This window comes from Aegilops tauschii, chromosome 5, assembly GCF_002575655.3.
Source record: "Aegilops tauschii subsp. strangulata cultivar AL8/78 chromosome 5, Aet v6.0, whole genome shotgun sequence".
Classification (NCBI taxonomy): Eukaryota; Viridiplantae; Streptophyta; class Magnoliopsida; order Poales; family Poaceae; genus Aegilops; species Aegilops tauschii.
The window spans coordinates 409,111,517-409,127,745 of NC_053039.3; the positions used below are offsets into that span (position 1 = coordinate 409,111,517).

General features: G+C 45.3%; 2 protein-coding genes and 1 long non-coding RNA gene across 10 annotated transcripts; 2 read left to right on the forward strand and 1 right to left on the reverse strand.

Annotated features, from left to right (window-relative positions):
* Nucleotides 1–511: 511 nt before the first annotated feature.
* Nucleotides 512–3,505, forward strand: LOC109736070 (probable UDP-arabinose 4-epimerase 1). The gene is made up of 10 exons (XM_020295289.4): nucleotides 512–899; nucleotides 1,167–1,294; nucleotides 1,581–1,694; nucleotides 1,788–1,895; nucleotides 2,026–2,117; nucleotides 2,201–2,342; nucleotides 2,457–2,557; nucleotides 2,653–2,782; nucleotides 2,896–3,040; nucleotides 3,125–3,505. The coding sequence occupies exons 1-10, from the start codon at nucleotides 836–838 to the stop codon at nucleotides 3,364–3,366; spliced, it is 1,266 nt and encodes a 421-aa protein (XP_020150878.1). The 5' UTR covers nucleotides 512–835; the 3' UTR covers nucleotides 3,367–3,505.
* Nucleotides 3,506–5,999: 2,494 nt separating this feature from the next.
* On the forward strand, nucleotides 6,000–9,209 carry LOC109736072 (ribosomal RNA small subunit methyltransferase). 2 transcript variants are annotated; one of them, XM_020295290.4, is made up of 3 exons: nucleotides 6,000–6,156; nucleotides 7,279–7,609; nucleotides 8,255–9,209. In XM_020295290.4, the coding sequence occupies exons 2-3, from the start codon at nucleotides 7,301–7,303 to the stop codon at nucleotides 9,002–9,004; spliced, it is 1,059 nt and encodes a 352-aa protein (XP_020150879.1). In that variant the 5' UTR covers nucleotides 6,000–6,156; nucleotides 7,279–7,300; the 3' UTR covers nucleotides 9,005–9,209. The 2 variants fall into 2 exon arrangements, with proteins under 2 accessions (XP_020150879.1, XP_020150880.1); XM_020295291.4 differs by having other exon boundaries at nucleotides 6,026–6,156; nucleotides 7,289–7,609.
* Nucleotides 9,210–10,392: 1,183 nt separating this feature from the next.
* Nucleotides 10,393–16,215, reverse strand: LOC109736069 (uncharacterized). 7 transcript variants are annotated; one of them, XR_012185057.1, is made up of 9 exons: nucleotides 16,125–16,215; nucleotides 15,874–16,043; nucleotides 15,111–15,233; nucleotides 14,833–14,903; nucleotides 13,742–14,064; nucleotides 12,117–12,229; nucleotides 11,522–11,686; nucleotides 11,108–11,230; nucleotides 10,393–11,028 (listed from the first exon to the last, which is right to left on the reverse strand). It is a non-coding gene; the product is annotated as an uncharacterized lncRNA (long non-coding RNA). The 7 variants fall into 7 exon arrangements; XR_012185056.1 differs by having other exon boundaries at nucleotides 14,833–14,964; XR_012185055.1 differs by having other exon boundaries at nucleotides 15,111–15,236.
* Between the last annotated feature and the right edge of the window lie 14 nt (nucleotides 16,216–16,229).

Genomic DNA, 16,229 nt, shown 5'->3' on the forward strand with positions numbered 1-16,229 from the left:
GTTGCACTATGCAACCCCCGCATCTCTCTCTCTCTAAGCGGCGCATCTCTGGCAAGCGGCACGTCCGTTCGGGCAATATGAATAGCCCTTATAACTATCGATCAATCAATGCAATCATTTGCTTTCACTTGATCACTAACAAATCCAAGCTTAGTCGGTAAACCCGGTCTCCCTATTGCCAGGTCATGAGCTCCACTTGTAAAACCGCATCAAAGGCATAGACAACTGAGATTAGAGGGGTCAGGGTACCAATTTCAGAAAATTGACGGTAAGGTTTGTTTCCGGTGAATTCTACGACCTCTAGTCTAGATTTAAGCGTGGAAAAAGGGACTTTACTGGACGGACACCGACGAGGCAACGACTTCAGCGCGTGGTACCACACTGAGCTATGGCGAGAAAACGACAGCCCTCTCTCTCTCTCTCCGACGGTCCTTCGATTTCCATCTTTTCCTCCGCGGCGGCAGCGCGACGGACACCTCATCACTCCGCGAGCCCGCGTCCTACTCCTCTCGTCTTCGCTTTCCCTGGCTGCGTCCTACCATCCCATGGATCCACCCACCCACCCGCCGTCCGCTTCCTCGCCACATTTCCCTTTCCCTTTCCGTTCCCACCCCCACGATTCACTCATTCATCCATTGGCTGCGCCCCTTCCCTCCTCCTCCCCTGCCCCAGTCACAAAGCTCCTTCCTTTTCCTCGTGCCCGCCTTCTCCTCCCCTGCAATTCTTTCTCTGTTCCGCTGTAAAGGCGGAGCGGCCTGGAACAGGGTTGTTGGATCTGAGCCAGTGAAGGAGTGGCCGACTGCCTCTGCGACCTCTCGCCGCCAGCCGCAGGCAGATGCTGCCCACCGGCAGGAGCAGGCCTCAGCCCAGGCCTGCGCCCAGATCTTGGTCCTTCTCAGGTGCGCTGCTGAATTTCACACTCCATCCTATCATATCAGGCTTGTGATTAATTTCCATGTTTCTTCAGACTCGGTTAATTTGGTGATGAATTTACCAGGGGTGCTTGCTTATTTCCCCTCTGTCCTGCATTAGCTTTGTGTAGTACAGTAGTAGTACGTATTTCCATGGCCATCTGGTTGGTTGCAGAGGCGTCGTGTGTGTGTGTCAGTGTGTGTGTGTCTGTAAACGACGTTGCTTTTAACTGAATGAACTCGTGGCGTTCGCAGACATGGACCTCTCTGATCCGAAGCGCAACTCCAGATACCTCAGCAAGATCATCATGGTCGCGCTCCTCACGGCCATGTGCGTCGTCATGCTCACCCAGCCGCCCTGCCATAGGAAGGCTCCCAGCGTGGTATGCTAACCCTTCTTCCATCCCCTCAACCATGCATATGTATTCGGAGAAACATCCGTTTGCGGCGTGTCATGGGGTTGCAATGGTAGATGCTGCATTGCGTGGTCAACTATCACAGATTCACAGCTGCAAACTGACAAAACCATACACTACTAAGCAATGCAGTAGAATGGCACACTGAAGCATGCACTACTTTATTGTGCACTTATGCTACTTGTTGTAATTTCCGATTTCATTCGAGTGTGGCTCGTGTTTAAATTTTCACAAATATATGTGATGTGTGCAGTTCTCCATCCATGAACTCGGAGTAACGCATGTGTTGGTGACGGGTGGCGCTGGCTACATAGGATCGCACGCAGCTCTTCGACTGCTCAAAGACTCCTTCAGAGTCACCATTGTGGTTGGTACTTGGCTCAAAACTACTGTGCATTGCTTTTATCTTGTTGAAATTCAGCATCATCATAATGCAGACCTTTTTTTCTCTTGTCTTTAGGATAATCTTTCAAGAGGAAATATTGGGGCGGTCAAGGTTCTTCAGAACTTGTTTCCTGATCCTGGACGATTGCAGTTCATACATGCTGATTTAGGCGATCCAATAGCTGTATCCTGACCTCTGTATCATTTGTAATAATTGGCTATATGCCTCTCGTTTGAACTGTGAAGATGAACAAATATGTTAACTTGGCATGGAAATTGTTTTATAAGATTTTTGTTCCTTAACATACCCTTAGGTTAACAGAATATTCGCAGAAAATGCATTTGATGCCGTCATGCACTTCGCTGCCGTAGCGTATGTGGGTGAGAGCACGCTTGAGCCTCTGAGGTACTAGACTTTGCTTGTCATCTTGCATTATCCATTCGCCAACTACCTAGCCTACCTGCACAAGATACTGAAACTTTGAACAGGTACTATCATAACATCACTGCAAACACTTTGGTTGTGCTAGAAGCCATGGCGACGCACAATGTTAAAACCCTGATCTACTCTAGCACATGTGCCACCTACGGGGAACCCGAGAAGATGCCTATCACTGAAGAAACTCCCCAGGTCAGTTGTGGCCTCTGCAGCCTCTTCTTTCCGAAAGTTTGAGAATTTTTCATGGCGTGTAAACTTTGAAAATGTTTCTTTTCCTGAAGTTGTTCACTGAATCCTTTTGTCCAGTTTCCTATAAACCCATATGGCAAGGCCAAGAAAATGGCAGAGGATATCATTTTGGACTTCTCCAAGTCGAGGAAATCAGACATGTCGGTGATGATCCTGAGGTCAGTATCTCTTACTAACAACTGTGAACTTCCTTATCTAGCACCATAACATCTAAAACCATTTGGTAACTGAGTGAGCATCCTGAAACTTTTAGATACTTCAACGTCATCGGCTCTGACCCTGAAGGAAGGCTGGGTGAGGCTCCACCACCCGAACTGCGTGAGCATGGCCGTATATCCGGTGCATGCTTCGACGCGGCACTGGGAATAATCCCGGGTTTGAAGGTACATCTTCCACCAACTAATTATCTGCTGCTGTGTTTGAATCCCTTCCGCTATCTGTGAAAAATACTCGCGCTTTTCTTCTTTCCTTACCAAGTTCTTGCTTTTATTCACAGGTCAAAGGTACCGACTACGAAACGGCCGATGGGACTTGCGTGAGAGATTACATCGATGTCACCGACCTGGTCGATGCCCACGTGAAAGCGCTCAACAAGGCGGAGAGAGGCAAAGTTGGCATATACAATGTTGGCACCGGAAGAGGTAAACCATCAGATAGATCATCACCACATATCATGGTATGATGATAGTGATGTTAACCTTTTTCTTTTATCTTTCCATTTCCAGGGAGGTCAGTGAAGGAGTTTGTGGAGGCTTGCAAGAAGGCGACCGGAGTCGACATCAAGGTCGACTACTTCCCTCGCCGCCCGGGTGACTACGCGGAAGTGTACAGCAACCCTGCAAGGATCAACCGCGAGCTGAACTGGACAGCCCAGCACACCGAACTCCAGGAGAGCCTCAGGGTGGCGTGGACATGGCAGAAGAAGCACCGGAGTGGCTATGCAGACTCGGGTCGATATATTTTTTGACTCGTTCACAGAGATAGCAGTTACACATAATTTATATAGCGTGTATGGTCATTTGTTCAATTCCTGTGATTTTATTATATTTATATGTGGGAAGTTCACCAGTTGGTTATAAATATCGATATGTTCTTTCACTGAACTGGTTTGTCAGCTATTAGTTCATGAACTCGGGACAGATTTTTGCTGAACGCTGCAGCGAATGCAGACGAGGTCCATCTGCACCAATGGTAGACAAAATACCAGTGTGAAGTTCACCGGTTCCTTGTAAATATGGGAAGTTCACCAGGTCATGCACAAGTGAGCAGCGCAATAAGAGCAACTCCAACGGGCCGACCCAAATGGACGGCGTTTTTGTCCGTTTGGGTCAGCCGCCCACCCGCCGTCCGCCCTCTTTTAGTTTTGGGTCGGCAGTGCGCCCAACAGGTCGACCCATTCCATGACCGTGCGCGCTTTAGATCATGTCAGCGGCCATGCCGTCGCCCTGGTTTTGGCGCTCCAGCGCGCGGGAAAGGTTCGCGCGCGCGGGGAAAGCGGCCTAGCGCGCGCTGGTTTTGGCGCTCCAGCGCGCGCGCCGCGGCCGGCGCTCGTTATAAGAAGGCGCTCCCTCCACACTTTGTCCGCCGCCCACTCGTCTCGCCCCCTCTCACTAGCCTCGCCGCCTCTGCGCCACCATGTCGATCCGTCGCCTGGGCGCTTCGGATTTTCGCGGAGTCCGCGAGCGCCGCTCCGGCGCCTTCTCCTCCGAGATCTGGTTTCGCGAGAAACGTCTCATCCTCGGCACCTTCGACGCCGCAGAGGAGGCGGCCCGCGCGCACGACGCGGCAGCGTGGCGCCTCCTGAGGCCTCGTCGGGATATGAATTTTCCCGACGTGTCGAGCTAGCGGGCGCAGGATCTGGCGCCTCTCCCGCGGCTTTTCACCGACGTGGATCGTCGTGTCCACCGGAGGCGGCAGCGTCGCCTCGCCATCGCCGAGATGGACGTGGAAGCCATGGTGGTGTGGCACGAACGCTTCCCGCAGGACATCGTCGACGAGCGCCAGTTCTACAAGCAAAGGAGGTTGGAGAGGGACGCGAGGAGGACGGAGCGAGCCGCCTATCGGAGGACAAGCGTTCGCGGAAGCAGGCCGCTCAATTGAAACTGAAGCTACGAGAAATGTCGGGTTGGGACTTTGAAGACGAGCAGCATGCTGACGCCTACATTCAGACGTCGGAGGAGGACATTACCGAGTCGGAGTCAGAAAGCGACGAGTAGTGGTCTTTTTTTTTATCTGTGTACGCTAGAACTATCTATGTATCCATTTTTATCTGAAAAAAATGGCCGGCGGCGTCGGCGACGAAGCAGGCGGGCGAGGGTGTGCTGTTTGATGTGAAGAGGCCAATCCAATGTGCCACCGACCAGCGGGCCCGGTGAGGAAAGAGGGCGAGCGCGCGCGCGTCCGTCACGTGTCCGCGCCGACGCAAATCAGGCTCAAAAATAAGTCGAAAATGGATCGGTAAGCGGACGAAAGCGGACGCGCGTCCGTTTGGGTCGGCGCGTTGGACCGACTTTTTTATCTGCGACGACCCAAACGGACGGTCGCGGACGAAATGATCGCCCCATTGGAGTTGCTCTAATGCATCCAACATGGCAGCTCGTCATTACGGTGATCTGAACAGATCTGTACAAATTTGCGGCTTTTGTTTAAATTCAGCCAACGAGATGTCACGGCAAACCCTCCTAGACACAAGCAAAATGACTGACTAGATGAGAAAGTTTATCCTCTCTTTCCCCGCAAAAAAAAAGTTTATCCTCTCTTAAGACAGTAAAATCATGCTTGATATGTTTACCACCTTTGCCCCTCTGTCTTCTTGCTTCTCTAGCTTTAGAAGGGTGAAGCGGTGATTGGTGTGTTCAGGTGGTTTGATGTATGTTCTTACCAGACCTTTTATTGAATAATTAATAAAGATGGTTGTATGCATCGATTGATGGAGAGACCGGGGGTTTTAACCTCCTTTTCCAAAAAAAAAAAAAAAAGTTGGAGCGGTCAATGATTGTCATATGCATTCACAAACTGTTCTGCATAGGGAAACCCTCTTTATACAAGAGAAGAAACCGAACTGTTCAATGATTGTCCTGCAGTCACAAAAGCATTCACCATATGTATGAATCATAAAGCTCCTAAAAATTCATATAGGATTCAATGTTGTGAATCAAATGACCAAAATAGAAAAACTCCTAAGAATTCCAGTCCTCCAAAATTGCCTTGAAAATCCCTTGAATCAAATGAAGCACATGTCATTTCGCCAGTTTTCGTTTCTCCTTTCTTAAATGCCAAGTTAAGGTACCTGTGTAGTGCCTTCAATTTTTAAAATCTAAAGCTTCTGTAGCTTTTTCCATACGTAACATATTACATTACATTTCTAGAACCAAAATTTGGTATTTTTCTGGAACCATTTGATACTTTTAATACATTAATTATATTTTTAGATATTTGCCGAATACGTTTCAATTTGAACTACAAGTATATAAAAAATGGGCTATAAATACAGGCAAAAAAATCATATTTAGGATACGGCCCAGCGGCCCAGCCCAGTTAAGACAGCCGCCCAGCCCAGTTAAGAGGGAACCAGTAACCTAGTTCCTCAACAGCCCATCCTTTCCCTCCCCGTTTCGTTCCTCTCGAGCTCCACAACAGGCGGCGGCGGCAGTCCGGCGGCAAGCCGACGACGAGCTCCTCCTCCTTCCTCACTGACTCCGCGTCGTCCTCGTCCCCGAATACCCTTCACCCTCAGCCCCTCTCACGCAGCACCAAGGTATGATCTCAGCTCCGATGTTCCTGCAGTGCCATCGATGTATGTGTCGCAGCTCGAGGGCATGCAGGATCGAGCAGTAGCTCGCCGGAGGCAAGCCGGTGGTGGCTAATCCGGTGCTCCGGCCCCTCTACCCTCCCCCCTCTCTCATATAAATTTCTATCTAATGGGCAGCTACCCTCCCTACACTACAAGCATATCTGTTTTGGTGTTCTTCTTCATGATATTAATATGTAATCTGTACCTTGGCCATGTTTAGGAAAAAAATCAAAACATCAAACTAATTTGTTGTTCATACTGCATAGTAAATAACTATTTATCATTATTATTTTTAAATCAGTCAAACGTATCCCCGTATTGGCACTTTAAAGAAATGACGAATTTACGTATCCGTATCGGCCTAATACCGATACATGTATCCTGTATCTTTTTGTCCTTCTTAATCACCTACGGTTTGAGTTGCGCACAGTTTTGAACTAGGTTTGTTTGAGAGTTAGAAAATTAATCTAGAATTTATTTCTGAAATAGATATCAAACTGACAAGTAACTTTTTCCAATGGCTTGACACTTGTTGTTTTAAGATTTAACACCCATTCCTCTTCTAGAAATAGATATCAAATTGACTAGTTGTACGCTCATGTTTATTATACTCGTCCATCATTTTGATTCCAAATGGTGTAGCAAGCCCCAAAATTCCTACAAAACTGATATATTCACCTAACAGTGATACTGACATGCAGGATCATTTTTGTTTGATTTGGCTTAAATGTTTACCCGTGTTCTATTTTTTTTTTTACAAACTGTGAAATATGTTGCCTCTTTTTGGCCTCCTTTTGTTAGAATCATGTCGCTGTTGGTGCGCTCAGTTTGCTTCATAAAATTGCTACATGTGTAGTCTAGGGATAAGGTTGCAGCTAGTACAGATTTGCTTTGTTTTGTCTCAAACATAGTACTTTTGCTTCCTTTGCTTAGAATCCTTTCAGGAATATAGTTTTCTGTAAGTATGATGGTTTTCCTCTTCAGTAACCTGCTTCTTTCTTCCGAAATTTTCCCGAAAAAATGAATTTCGCCCATTTTGTTCGGGACCGGTAAAAAACTCTAAACGAAATCCAAAACCTTGGCCAGGATACCCCAGAATAATACCACCATGGCCGGTGGCAAGATCCAGAAAAAGCGCCACGGTGGCGGCGGCGCGCGGCTGCAGGGTGGGATCCCGTTCGAGAAGTCCAAGGGCCAGCACATCCTGCGGAACCCGGCGCTGGTGGACTCCATCATCGCCAAGGCGGGCCTCAAGCCCACTGACACCGTCCTCGAGATTGGGCCTGGAACGGGAAATCTCACCAAGCGGCTGCTCGAGGCCGGCGTCAAGGCCGTTGTCGCCGTCGAGCTCGACCCGCGGATGGTTCTCGAGCTGAGCCGCCGGTTCCAGGGCCACCCCCTCTCCTCTCGCCTCAAGGTACAAGAGCTCTCCTTTGTGGCTCCTATTTTTCTCATATTTGTGGAAAATTTGTTTTTCGGAAATAATTCAGTGCTAGGTTTGTGATGTGCTGCTGTATCTGTTTTCTACTGTGCTTGCTATTATGTGTAACGGGTAACTCATTGAGCTGAACTATTATGTGTCTTAGCAGTGCCATTCTGTTTTTTTCCCCTAGTAGCTGAGTTAGTAAGTGCTACATAGTGATTCTTCCTGTCAACCCAGAGCAATAGCAATACATGTATGAGTGAGTTTTGCGTCTACACCAACTGACAACTTCCATATTCTTGATTGTTAAAGTTACTAGCCACTGTTGCATATTACTGTGAATAATTGTACCACAATACTGTATGACTGATCAGCTAATATAGGGTACTATTGGTGTTTTAGGAGAACTAAGATTGTCTTGATACGATGAACATGATTTAGTTTGAAAGTAAACTGCAATTTTTGTTTATAATAAATAGTGATGAATGAGTTAAGGTAACAGGTGACTATCAGAGGGGGAGACAAAATGAAAAACAATCAAGCTTATTTCAAGTCCACTCTCTTTCATCAATCTTCAGTTTTAATTTGAACCAAATGTTTTGTTAATAAAAATGAATTTTCTTGTGAACCATAATGCAGGTTATCCAAGGAGATGTTCTTAAATGTGATCTTCCTTACTTCGATATCTGCGTGGCAAACATCCCGTACCAGATATCATCCCCCCTTACATTCAAGCTTCTGTCACACCGTCCGATCTTCAGGTGTGCTGTGATCATGTTTCAACGTGAATTCGCCATGAGACTTGTGGCACAGCCCGGAGACACTCTGTACTGCCGTCTGTCAGTGAACGTGCAGCTCTTATCTCGCGTCTCACATCTGCTGAAGGTTGGGCGGAATAACTTCAGGCCTCCACCTAAGGTAGATTCCTCAGTTGTGCGTATCGAGCCAAGGAAGCCCCTCCCTCCTGTCAGCTTCAAAGAGTGGGATGGACTCGTGAGGATTTGCTTCAATCGGAAAAACAAAACGCTGGGCTCCCTTTTCAAGCAGAAGCGCGTCCTTGAGTTGCTAGAGAAGAATTACAAGACAATGCAGTCGCTCCAACTCGCCCAAGATTCTGGAACGGGCGAGGAGAAGATGTCACCCTACGATGTCGCGTTGCTGGCCAATATGGTGGAGGACCTGAGCATGGAGACCAGTGACGAGAAAGAGGATGATGACATGGAAATGGATGACGCTGACGCGGCAGATGGCCGCACTAGCTTCAAAGAGAAGATTATGGGTATATTGCAGCAGGGTGATTTTGCAGAGAAGAGGTCTTCCAAGCTGAGCCAAGTTGATTTCCTCTACCTGCTGTCTCTGTTCAACAAGGCAGGTATACATTTTTCGTGAGGGCCTGGTTAGCCAGCTAGCTTGAGACGGATCCTGAAAAGCATGCTTATTTTTTGGTTTATTATATGTTATGTAAAAGTCCTATATATAAGTCAAAAGTCATCTACGTGATATTGTGCTCTGAAACATTTTTGACACCGTCGATTTTGCCCCAGCTTTAGAGAAGTCGAATAACTGCAATGAAAGATGTCCAAACGGTTTGATAGCATTATATGCCCTTGCTGAGGGTGTGAAGCGGATGTATGTATTGTTTGTTTTGCCTGCTCAAAATGCAAGTATAGTTGCCATTTCAGTATTTCGTATTCAGAATCGAGCTGAAGTATCAAATCTCTCGTTTACTACAATGTTGGCACAGGAAGAGGTAAACCATCATATCATCACCACATATTATGTTATGATGATGTACTCATGTTATACCTTGATGTCGCCTTCTTGCGACCTAGTTTGTGGAAGCTTGCAAGAAGGCGACATCAAGGTCAGACTACTTCCCTCGCTGCCCCGATGACTATGCGGAAGTGTACAGCAACCCCTCAAGGATCAACCGCGAACTAAACTGGACAGCCCAACACAGCCTCAGGATTGTGTGGACATGGCAGAAGAAGCACCGGAGCGGCTATTGGCCACCTCAGGCTATGATCATCGGTTACACATAATTTATACTAGCCAAGCCCGCGCGGCGGCACGCCGCGCCTATTGATACGTCATGTGAGAAATTTTGTGTACAGCGATATTAAATTTTATCTTTTAATTATTTTATTAATTATTCAGTTCTTGCTTGTTCACTATATTTTTTATTTTATTCTGGTGTATATGTACAAAAATCATGTTGTTTGAATCTTTCAAAAAGAAAGGTTCTATTAAATAAAAAGAGACGGTACATTGTGCATAAATTGAATACATGTTGATATTGCATGATAATTTTTGATTCTTTGTTAATACACAATGTCCTTGTTTGACCGCCTGCTGGATTGTGCTGGTGATAAGATGATATAGAGCTAAGTTGTTACTTTGTGTTGAAATTATATAGTACATGGTAAAAAGAAAACTCATGTATTATTTCTTTGATTGTTTGATTGGTTGCTAGTTTGGACATCATTTCTTTTCACGGGTGCACGAAAATTGTTGAAATGTGTAATTGGGTTGATCAGTTATATGGAAGCATTGTTTTGTGTTTTAGTTTTTCTTTAACTCCGATGTATTAGTATTTATTTATCTTCTAAAAGAAAAACTCAAAAAGCACAAACCAAGACGGAGTCAGTCTACCGCCGGTTACTAATCAGCACTAGCTGTTGGGGCGCGCCATGGCGCGCCGCCTGAGAGGTAGCTCGGGCGGTGCCAGATGGAAAAGCGCCCCTTTCAATTTCCTGTCATATATTTGGACATGCAAGTGCTGATAGCCTATCAAACTTATTATAGTAAATCATAATTGCAATGCAGAGCACGCTGTGTGTAGTGTAGGCAGCGCATCCTTTCATTTTCTTTTTTGCGTTGTTAGTAGCAAATGTACATGCAAGTGATGAGGGCCTTATAAATGTATTATATTATACTTTCAGAAACAATTTGAGATGCCATCACAGGCAATGCACAGCAATGTATTGCAGCCATGAGACTTGCCAGTGAAGAGCAGCTGCTCATCTGCACCATCGTCAAGGCTCTCCAGGCCATACTAACTCTGCTCGCCATCATAGTAGTCCACAGTCCACACCCCTCTAACGGGCATCGTAGAAGAAGTAGTGGTCGTCGTTGTAGACACCAGGGGTGTCCAGGACGGAGGGCGCAATGCAGAACCGGAACGCTGGCGTCTCGTCGATGGAGAATTCCCTGTTGCCGTAGTCCAGCTGGTCGTTGCGCTTGCCGTCAAGGCCCACACCGCACTGCCACATCGTCTTCAGCAGGCGGAGGTTGTGCGCCGCGCTCCCCTTGCGCGACCAGAGCACCTGATCAGGACCTTCCTGATCGTTTTACATGTGATTTTGATCAACATGGCCATCATAGAACCAAATATCTCCCAACAATCCAATATGCTACAATAGCAAGGAACATCTACTAAGTAAGAACTCTGGAAGAAGAAAGAAACTAATTAGGCGGGGAATGATGTCTTACAGCTAGTGGATGCTAGCATCTTGGAGTTGCCATGCTCCACACCCCTTACACCGCCCCCTGCTCCACGCCTTCCAGGCACGGCTGCTACTCCTCCTTGGCAAGATGTTTAAGCAGAGTTACAGCCTAAAACAGAATTCGTACACACATGTTTTGTGAGAAGATAGGCCTAAGGATCATTTACAGGCAGTTATAAGCAAATAGGTACAATACATTTTCCACTAATACATACACAAATTATAAGGCTACAAATATACGAGTATCATATATTATTAACACCAGTTTTGTTACTTAGAAATCAGAACACAGAGAAACAAAATGGGGGATAAAATCACACCCACCAATTCCAAGGGAAGATAAAACATGAATGGACAAACACATCTGTTGGAAAGGATATAAATTAGAGTATAGAATCACCTTGTAAGCCAGTGATTCCCATCACGCTGTGATGGGAAGGAGGTCGGGAGAACGGCGCAGCATGACGAGCCCTATCCATGCCGACTGTAGCCCTCGACCTGATGATATGCAGCCCCTCGTTGCACTGTGTTTTGTGTGCCACACAGACCATCCCTCCGGTGCTTACTATTCACATAGAAACAAAAACTAAAGCACATATATGCATGTTATTAACATCAGGAAGATCTATATGTAAAACTTATATACTGCATATTCTCTTGACATGTAGAAGTAATATTCCAAAAAGGATAACATAAAAAGCAAAGAAAATTGGCAGTAAAAGAAATAGCTAGTTAGCAAATAATTTCATTTTTATGACAAGCTAAATAGAGATGGATAATATTGTGTCCATCTATATTTCATTATGCCAACTTGGATTTGCATATATGTCACATAGTTACCTATATGACTTTTTCTTCAACAGATAAATACGTTCATCTAACTGTAAGGATTGATAGTCCGCCACAAGTATAAACATTACTATCTAGTAAGATATTTTCAGTCTTTTTGAAAGGAACCAAGCCGTTTTCAGTTGACAGTTTATACAAATACATACCCAGACACCTGCAAAGTTGCCGGAATTCCCCGTTCGATTCAGTGCTACTTTAGAATTAGAAGAAATTGTGAGGCAGATCACAGTTTTTGTTGGGCTAATGCCATTCTTTTATCCTACACCATGAAGCTGCAAAGATTAGAGACATACAACACATTTCTGAATTTAATTAGCATGACTACCTGTACCATAAATCCTTCCTGCGTGTTGATAAAATTACAACACCTGCGGGAAGATAACGCAGACATCAAAAAGAGGCCAAGACATGGACTGGATTTGATATGTACATGTCAATAAAATGAGTGATATATATGGAAAACAGCAAAACGAAATTAAGTAAAAAGAAACGCTGCTATATTCCATCAATACATATTTCTAAAACTGAAATATAACCGTGCCCAATGGGAGGGCCTTGACGAGATGCTGGCCCTCTCCGCCGCATGCGACGTCGCCATCCCCCCGGAGTTGTAGGTCAAGGAGGAGGTCATGGAGGAGGTCAAGGAGGGGCCGACGATGAGCACCCTTCGTGGCATTGGTGGGCCAGTCCTGGACGTGGACGGACATGGTGCCGTGCACGCCGGAACACGTCCGTGCCGCCCGTGTGGGTGGGCGCCGTTCCCGCCACTGGAAGAGGTGTTGCAGGCGCCTCCGGCCTTGCAGCCGCTGCAGGGGCAGCCTGCCCACCTATGAAAGCCACCACCGTACATCGACCTCACCATGCATGACGAAGAGGAGGACGGCGACGGCATCGAAGACGACCACGGCAGCGGCGTCAAATCTATCTTTTTTTTATTTGAGTGATCTGGGTCCATCTATGATTGTTCATACGGGATGCAATTTTATCCTGCAACTGTTTTTACTGCAATATTTCAAAACTGACGCTGATGCAACAAATGAATGATATATCTGGGCCAAAAGAATTCGATACTTAGAATTTGTATGGATAAAATACAAAATATGCAATCAATATATGGAGATCATTACCACATGGCACATGTGGTAGGCAGGCAATTCAAACTTGATGAAAATAAATATTGAGATCGTTGTAACTTCACAAGCATTCAGGATCAAATTAGATACACTAAAGATATGAAATAATTATAATACCAGGTTTGACATCAGTAAAATTAACTCTTGAATAATGAAACTCTGAATCAGTACCAAGATGAATATCTTTTGGAAGAAATGAAGGATCCCAGCGTTCCAATTCCTCCGCCCAAGTATAATGCAGAACAGCTGGACACACTATTAATAGAGGGCCCTCGTCCTTTAAGCAACAAGCTATTGCAATTGCCAGCATTTAAATAAATGAGAACATACTGCTTCCCCATTCTGTTCAAGAAAATAATACTGCTTCAACATGGAAAAAATATTACGCTCAAAAGCAGATATGATGATTTCTTAATAAGGTCTAACAAGCAAGTGCTATATAATTAACTGTTCAGTAAAATAGACATAAAATTCCTATCCGTTATTGCCCAAAACGTATTGATGCAAGCTCAATATCAGTGTGCTCAATATCGATATGCTAATTCACTGTATTTTGCATTTGTAACACCATGGAACAAACAATTTTCTGCATATAAACTATCCGCACGATAGTTATACACAAAATACAATATGCTCACCTGGTTAGTCTTGCCAAGCCCATCTCATCTGTAATAAGGCAGCGCCCTTGCCTCCGAAGCCCAAATTTGACACCTTCAAGTTGGAAGGGTAGAAGTGCATCTCGTAATCGACGTGGCAGCTTCATGAGAAGCTCGTCAACTTCTTTATCAGAAGCGCAATTTGTGCCAGCATTTCGAACAGCATGGCTTGTTCTATAAGGTATATCTTGCACAACAACGCCAGTCAACTTCTTCAAGCATTGCAACACCAGCTCATAGTGCACAAGTTTAAAGACAGAAGAAACATGCCCGCTTTGACTTTGTGTTGTGGAGAATGGTATAGCCTACCAACAATAAGAGGGAAGAATATCAGTTTAGATTCTAGACCAAAAGGCTTATCATCCAGAAAAGGGACTAAGAAGTAAGAACCAGATGAACATAATTATTACAGCAGAAGATTATTTTATGCTTAAAAGCATCCACAAATTATTCGATCCCCAAAAGGATTACTCTAAAATGTGATATAATCACCATTTACTCCCTTCAGTCCTATAAAAGTGGCCATTTCAGACATCTTAATTAGCGATCTTCAAAATACAAAAATGTATATTGCGAAAGTACTTTCCGAAACAGATTCACACATAGGATTTTCAAGTATCTAACCTAAACATTTTGCAAAGATATTATCAATCAAAATTTCAATAGTTTGACTATATATCCTTGTCCAAAGGTATGTTTTACAGAACAGCGGATACTGTGAAGATAATTTAGTTCCAAGGCTTGATTGTAGCATAAAATTATAACATGGTAAATTTTGAGAAAGATCAAGCTTCAGTTTCAGGCTTTAATCACTTGGTCACTAATTTCAGAAAAAAGAAAGACAACGGCCAGTGGTCACCAGATGAACAAGGTTAGGAATCCTTTGTGCCTGCTAGTTCAGAAAAACTAATACACCTAAATGGAGGAATGGTCAAGCACAAAGTCCCACTATGAAGTCTGCCCTATGTGATCTAAGCACTTCAGGAATCAATCCACCTATAACTTATGCCTCTTTTCATTCTACCATTTAGAGAGAGAAATCAGGAAGTAAAATCCCAGTACATGGAACTTACAAGGGAATAACAGCTTCAAATTCGTCGCTCTGACCTCTCGTCACACAGCTCATAATACAATGGGAAAAGGTCTACACCAACAGAAAAAGCATAGTGATATGCCACAAAAATCTAACCTATCTTGTGAGCAATCTATCAATCACAAAAAAAGAAAAAAGAAAATGAGCCTCAAAGAAAGTCAAGACATAGGAGATAAAAAAGTAATGAAACAGAATATGAGTCTCCTAGAATCACTTGACCAGCTCAAAAAATAAAGAGCCACACGAAGCTATTCTCACCTGATATAGCTTGGTTGCTCACACTCGCATCCATCCAGCGAGTCCTGCAATTCAGAGCCGCGAGTGGCAGCCGACCCCTCTGTCCACCAACGAGGCCAGCAAGTCGTAGAGGAAGCCGGCGACCTGCTGTCACTCACACACACACACACAACATGAATTTTGTCAGTATTTGCACACACACACACACTCAATTTCAGAGATGGCTAGAGAAGCAAAGTTTTTGACAAGCTGAAACTGAAATATAAACAATGCATTTAAGCATAAGGAGAGGCCATTTTTAGTATGATGAGGCTGATAACAATTGTGACAATAAACATAACTGAAACATAGAATAAAACATGAACAATTTGTTTAGCTGACCACCCAAGCTTTATTTATTTAATTGACCACACAAGTGCTGATAACAATTCCTCCATTATATACATGATGTTCACGACATGAGCAAGCACAGAACTATCAATCACTACAGGAGCAAGCACCAAGCACGCACAAAGAGGAGCACCAAGCATTCTGAAGTCTGAACATCTAGATTCTAGAATAAAAACAATCTACAAAGCACCAAACACGTACATAAGAATTGTCGATCACTACGGGGAGCTAGCACATAACTGCAGATTCTAGCTCATAATAGGAGCAAGCACAAAGCACTAAACTGCAGAGGACGGAGAAACTACAGAGGATAGCACAAGTGCCATCTCTGACGACTTCGCCGCTGGCGGCATGAACCGCGTACGGGTACAGGATGGCGGCCGCGGGATCTTACTTCTGAGATGGTGAGACCGTCCATGAATTCTTCCAGTCCGAGGCCGCGGCGAGGAGGCCCATGCGCGCGCTGCCGGTGTGCCGGTGCCCGACGACCGTGCTCTCATCGTCTTGCGCTTGGGTCCCGGTCGCCCTCCTCGTCTATGGAGACAAGAGGCTGCTGCACCAAATCTGAGAGAGACGAAAATAGAGGCGAGGATCAGAGCTCGAGCGGAGTAGAGAGGAGGAGGAGGGGGCAGAGGATGAACTCACAGGTGCAGAGAAGACACGGCCCAACGCACCGCGTGCACCTCATGGCCATCGGGCGTGGGAGGACCGTCCATGAGGCGGAGCCACGCGGTGGGGCGACGAAGGGGA

What these genes read in the sequence shown, in the direction of transcription:
- LOC109736070 (XM_020295289.4), top strand. Translation starts at nt 836, where the DNA reads ATGCTGCCCACCGGCAGGAGCAGGCCTCAGCCCAGGCCTGCGCCCAGA. An exon ending in TCACTGAAGAAACTCCCCAG is followed by an intron (nt 2,343 to 2,456) that starts GTCAGTTGTGGC and finishes CCTTTTGTCCAG; the next exon opens with TTTCCTATAAACCCATATGG. An exon ending in ATGTCGGTGATGATCCTGAG is followed by an intron (nt 2,558 to 2,652) that starts GTCAGTATCTCT and finishes TGAAACTTTTAG; the next exon opens with ATACTTCAACGTCATCGGCT.
- LOC109736072 (XM_020295290.4), top strand. Translation starts at nt 7,301, where the DNA reads ATGGCCGGTGGCAAGATCCAGAAAAAGCGCCACGGTGGCGGCGGCGCG. An exon ending in CCCTCTCCTCTCGCCTCAAG is followed by an intron (nt 7,610 to 8,254) that starts GTACAAGAGCTC and finishes ACCATAATGCAG; the next exon opens with GTTATCCAAGGAGATGTTCT.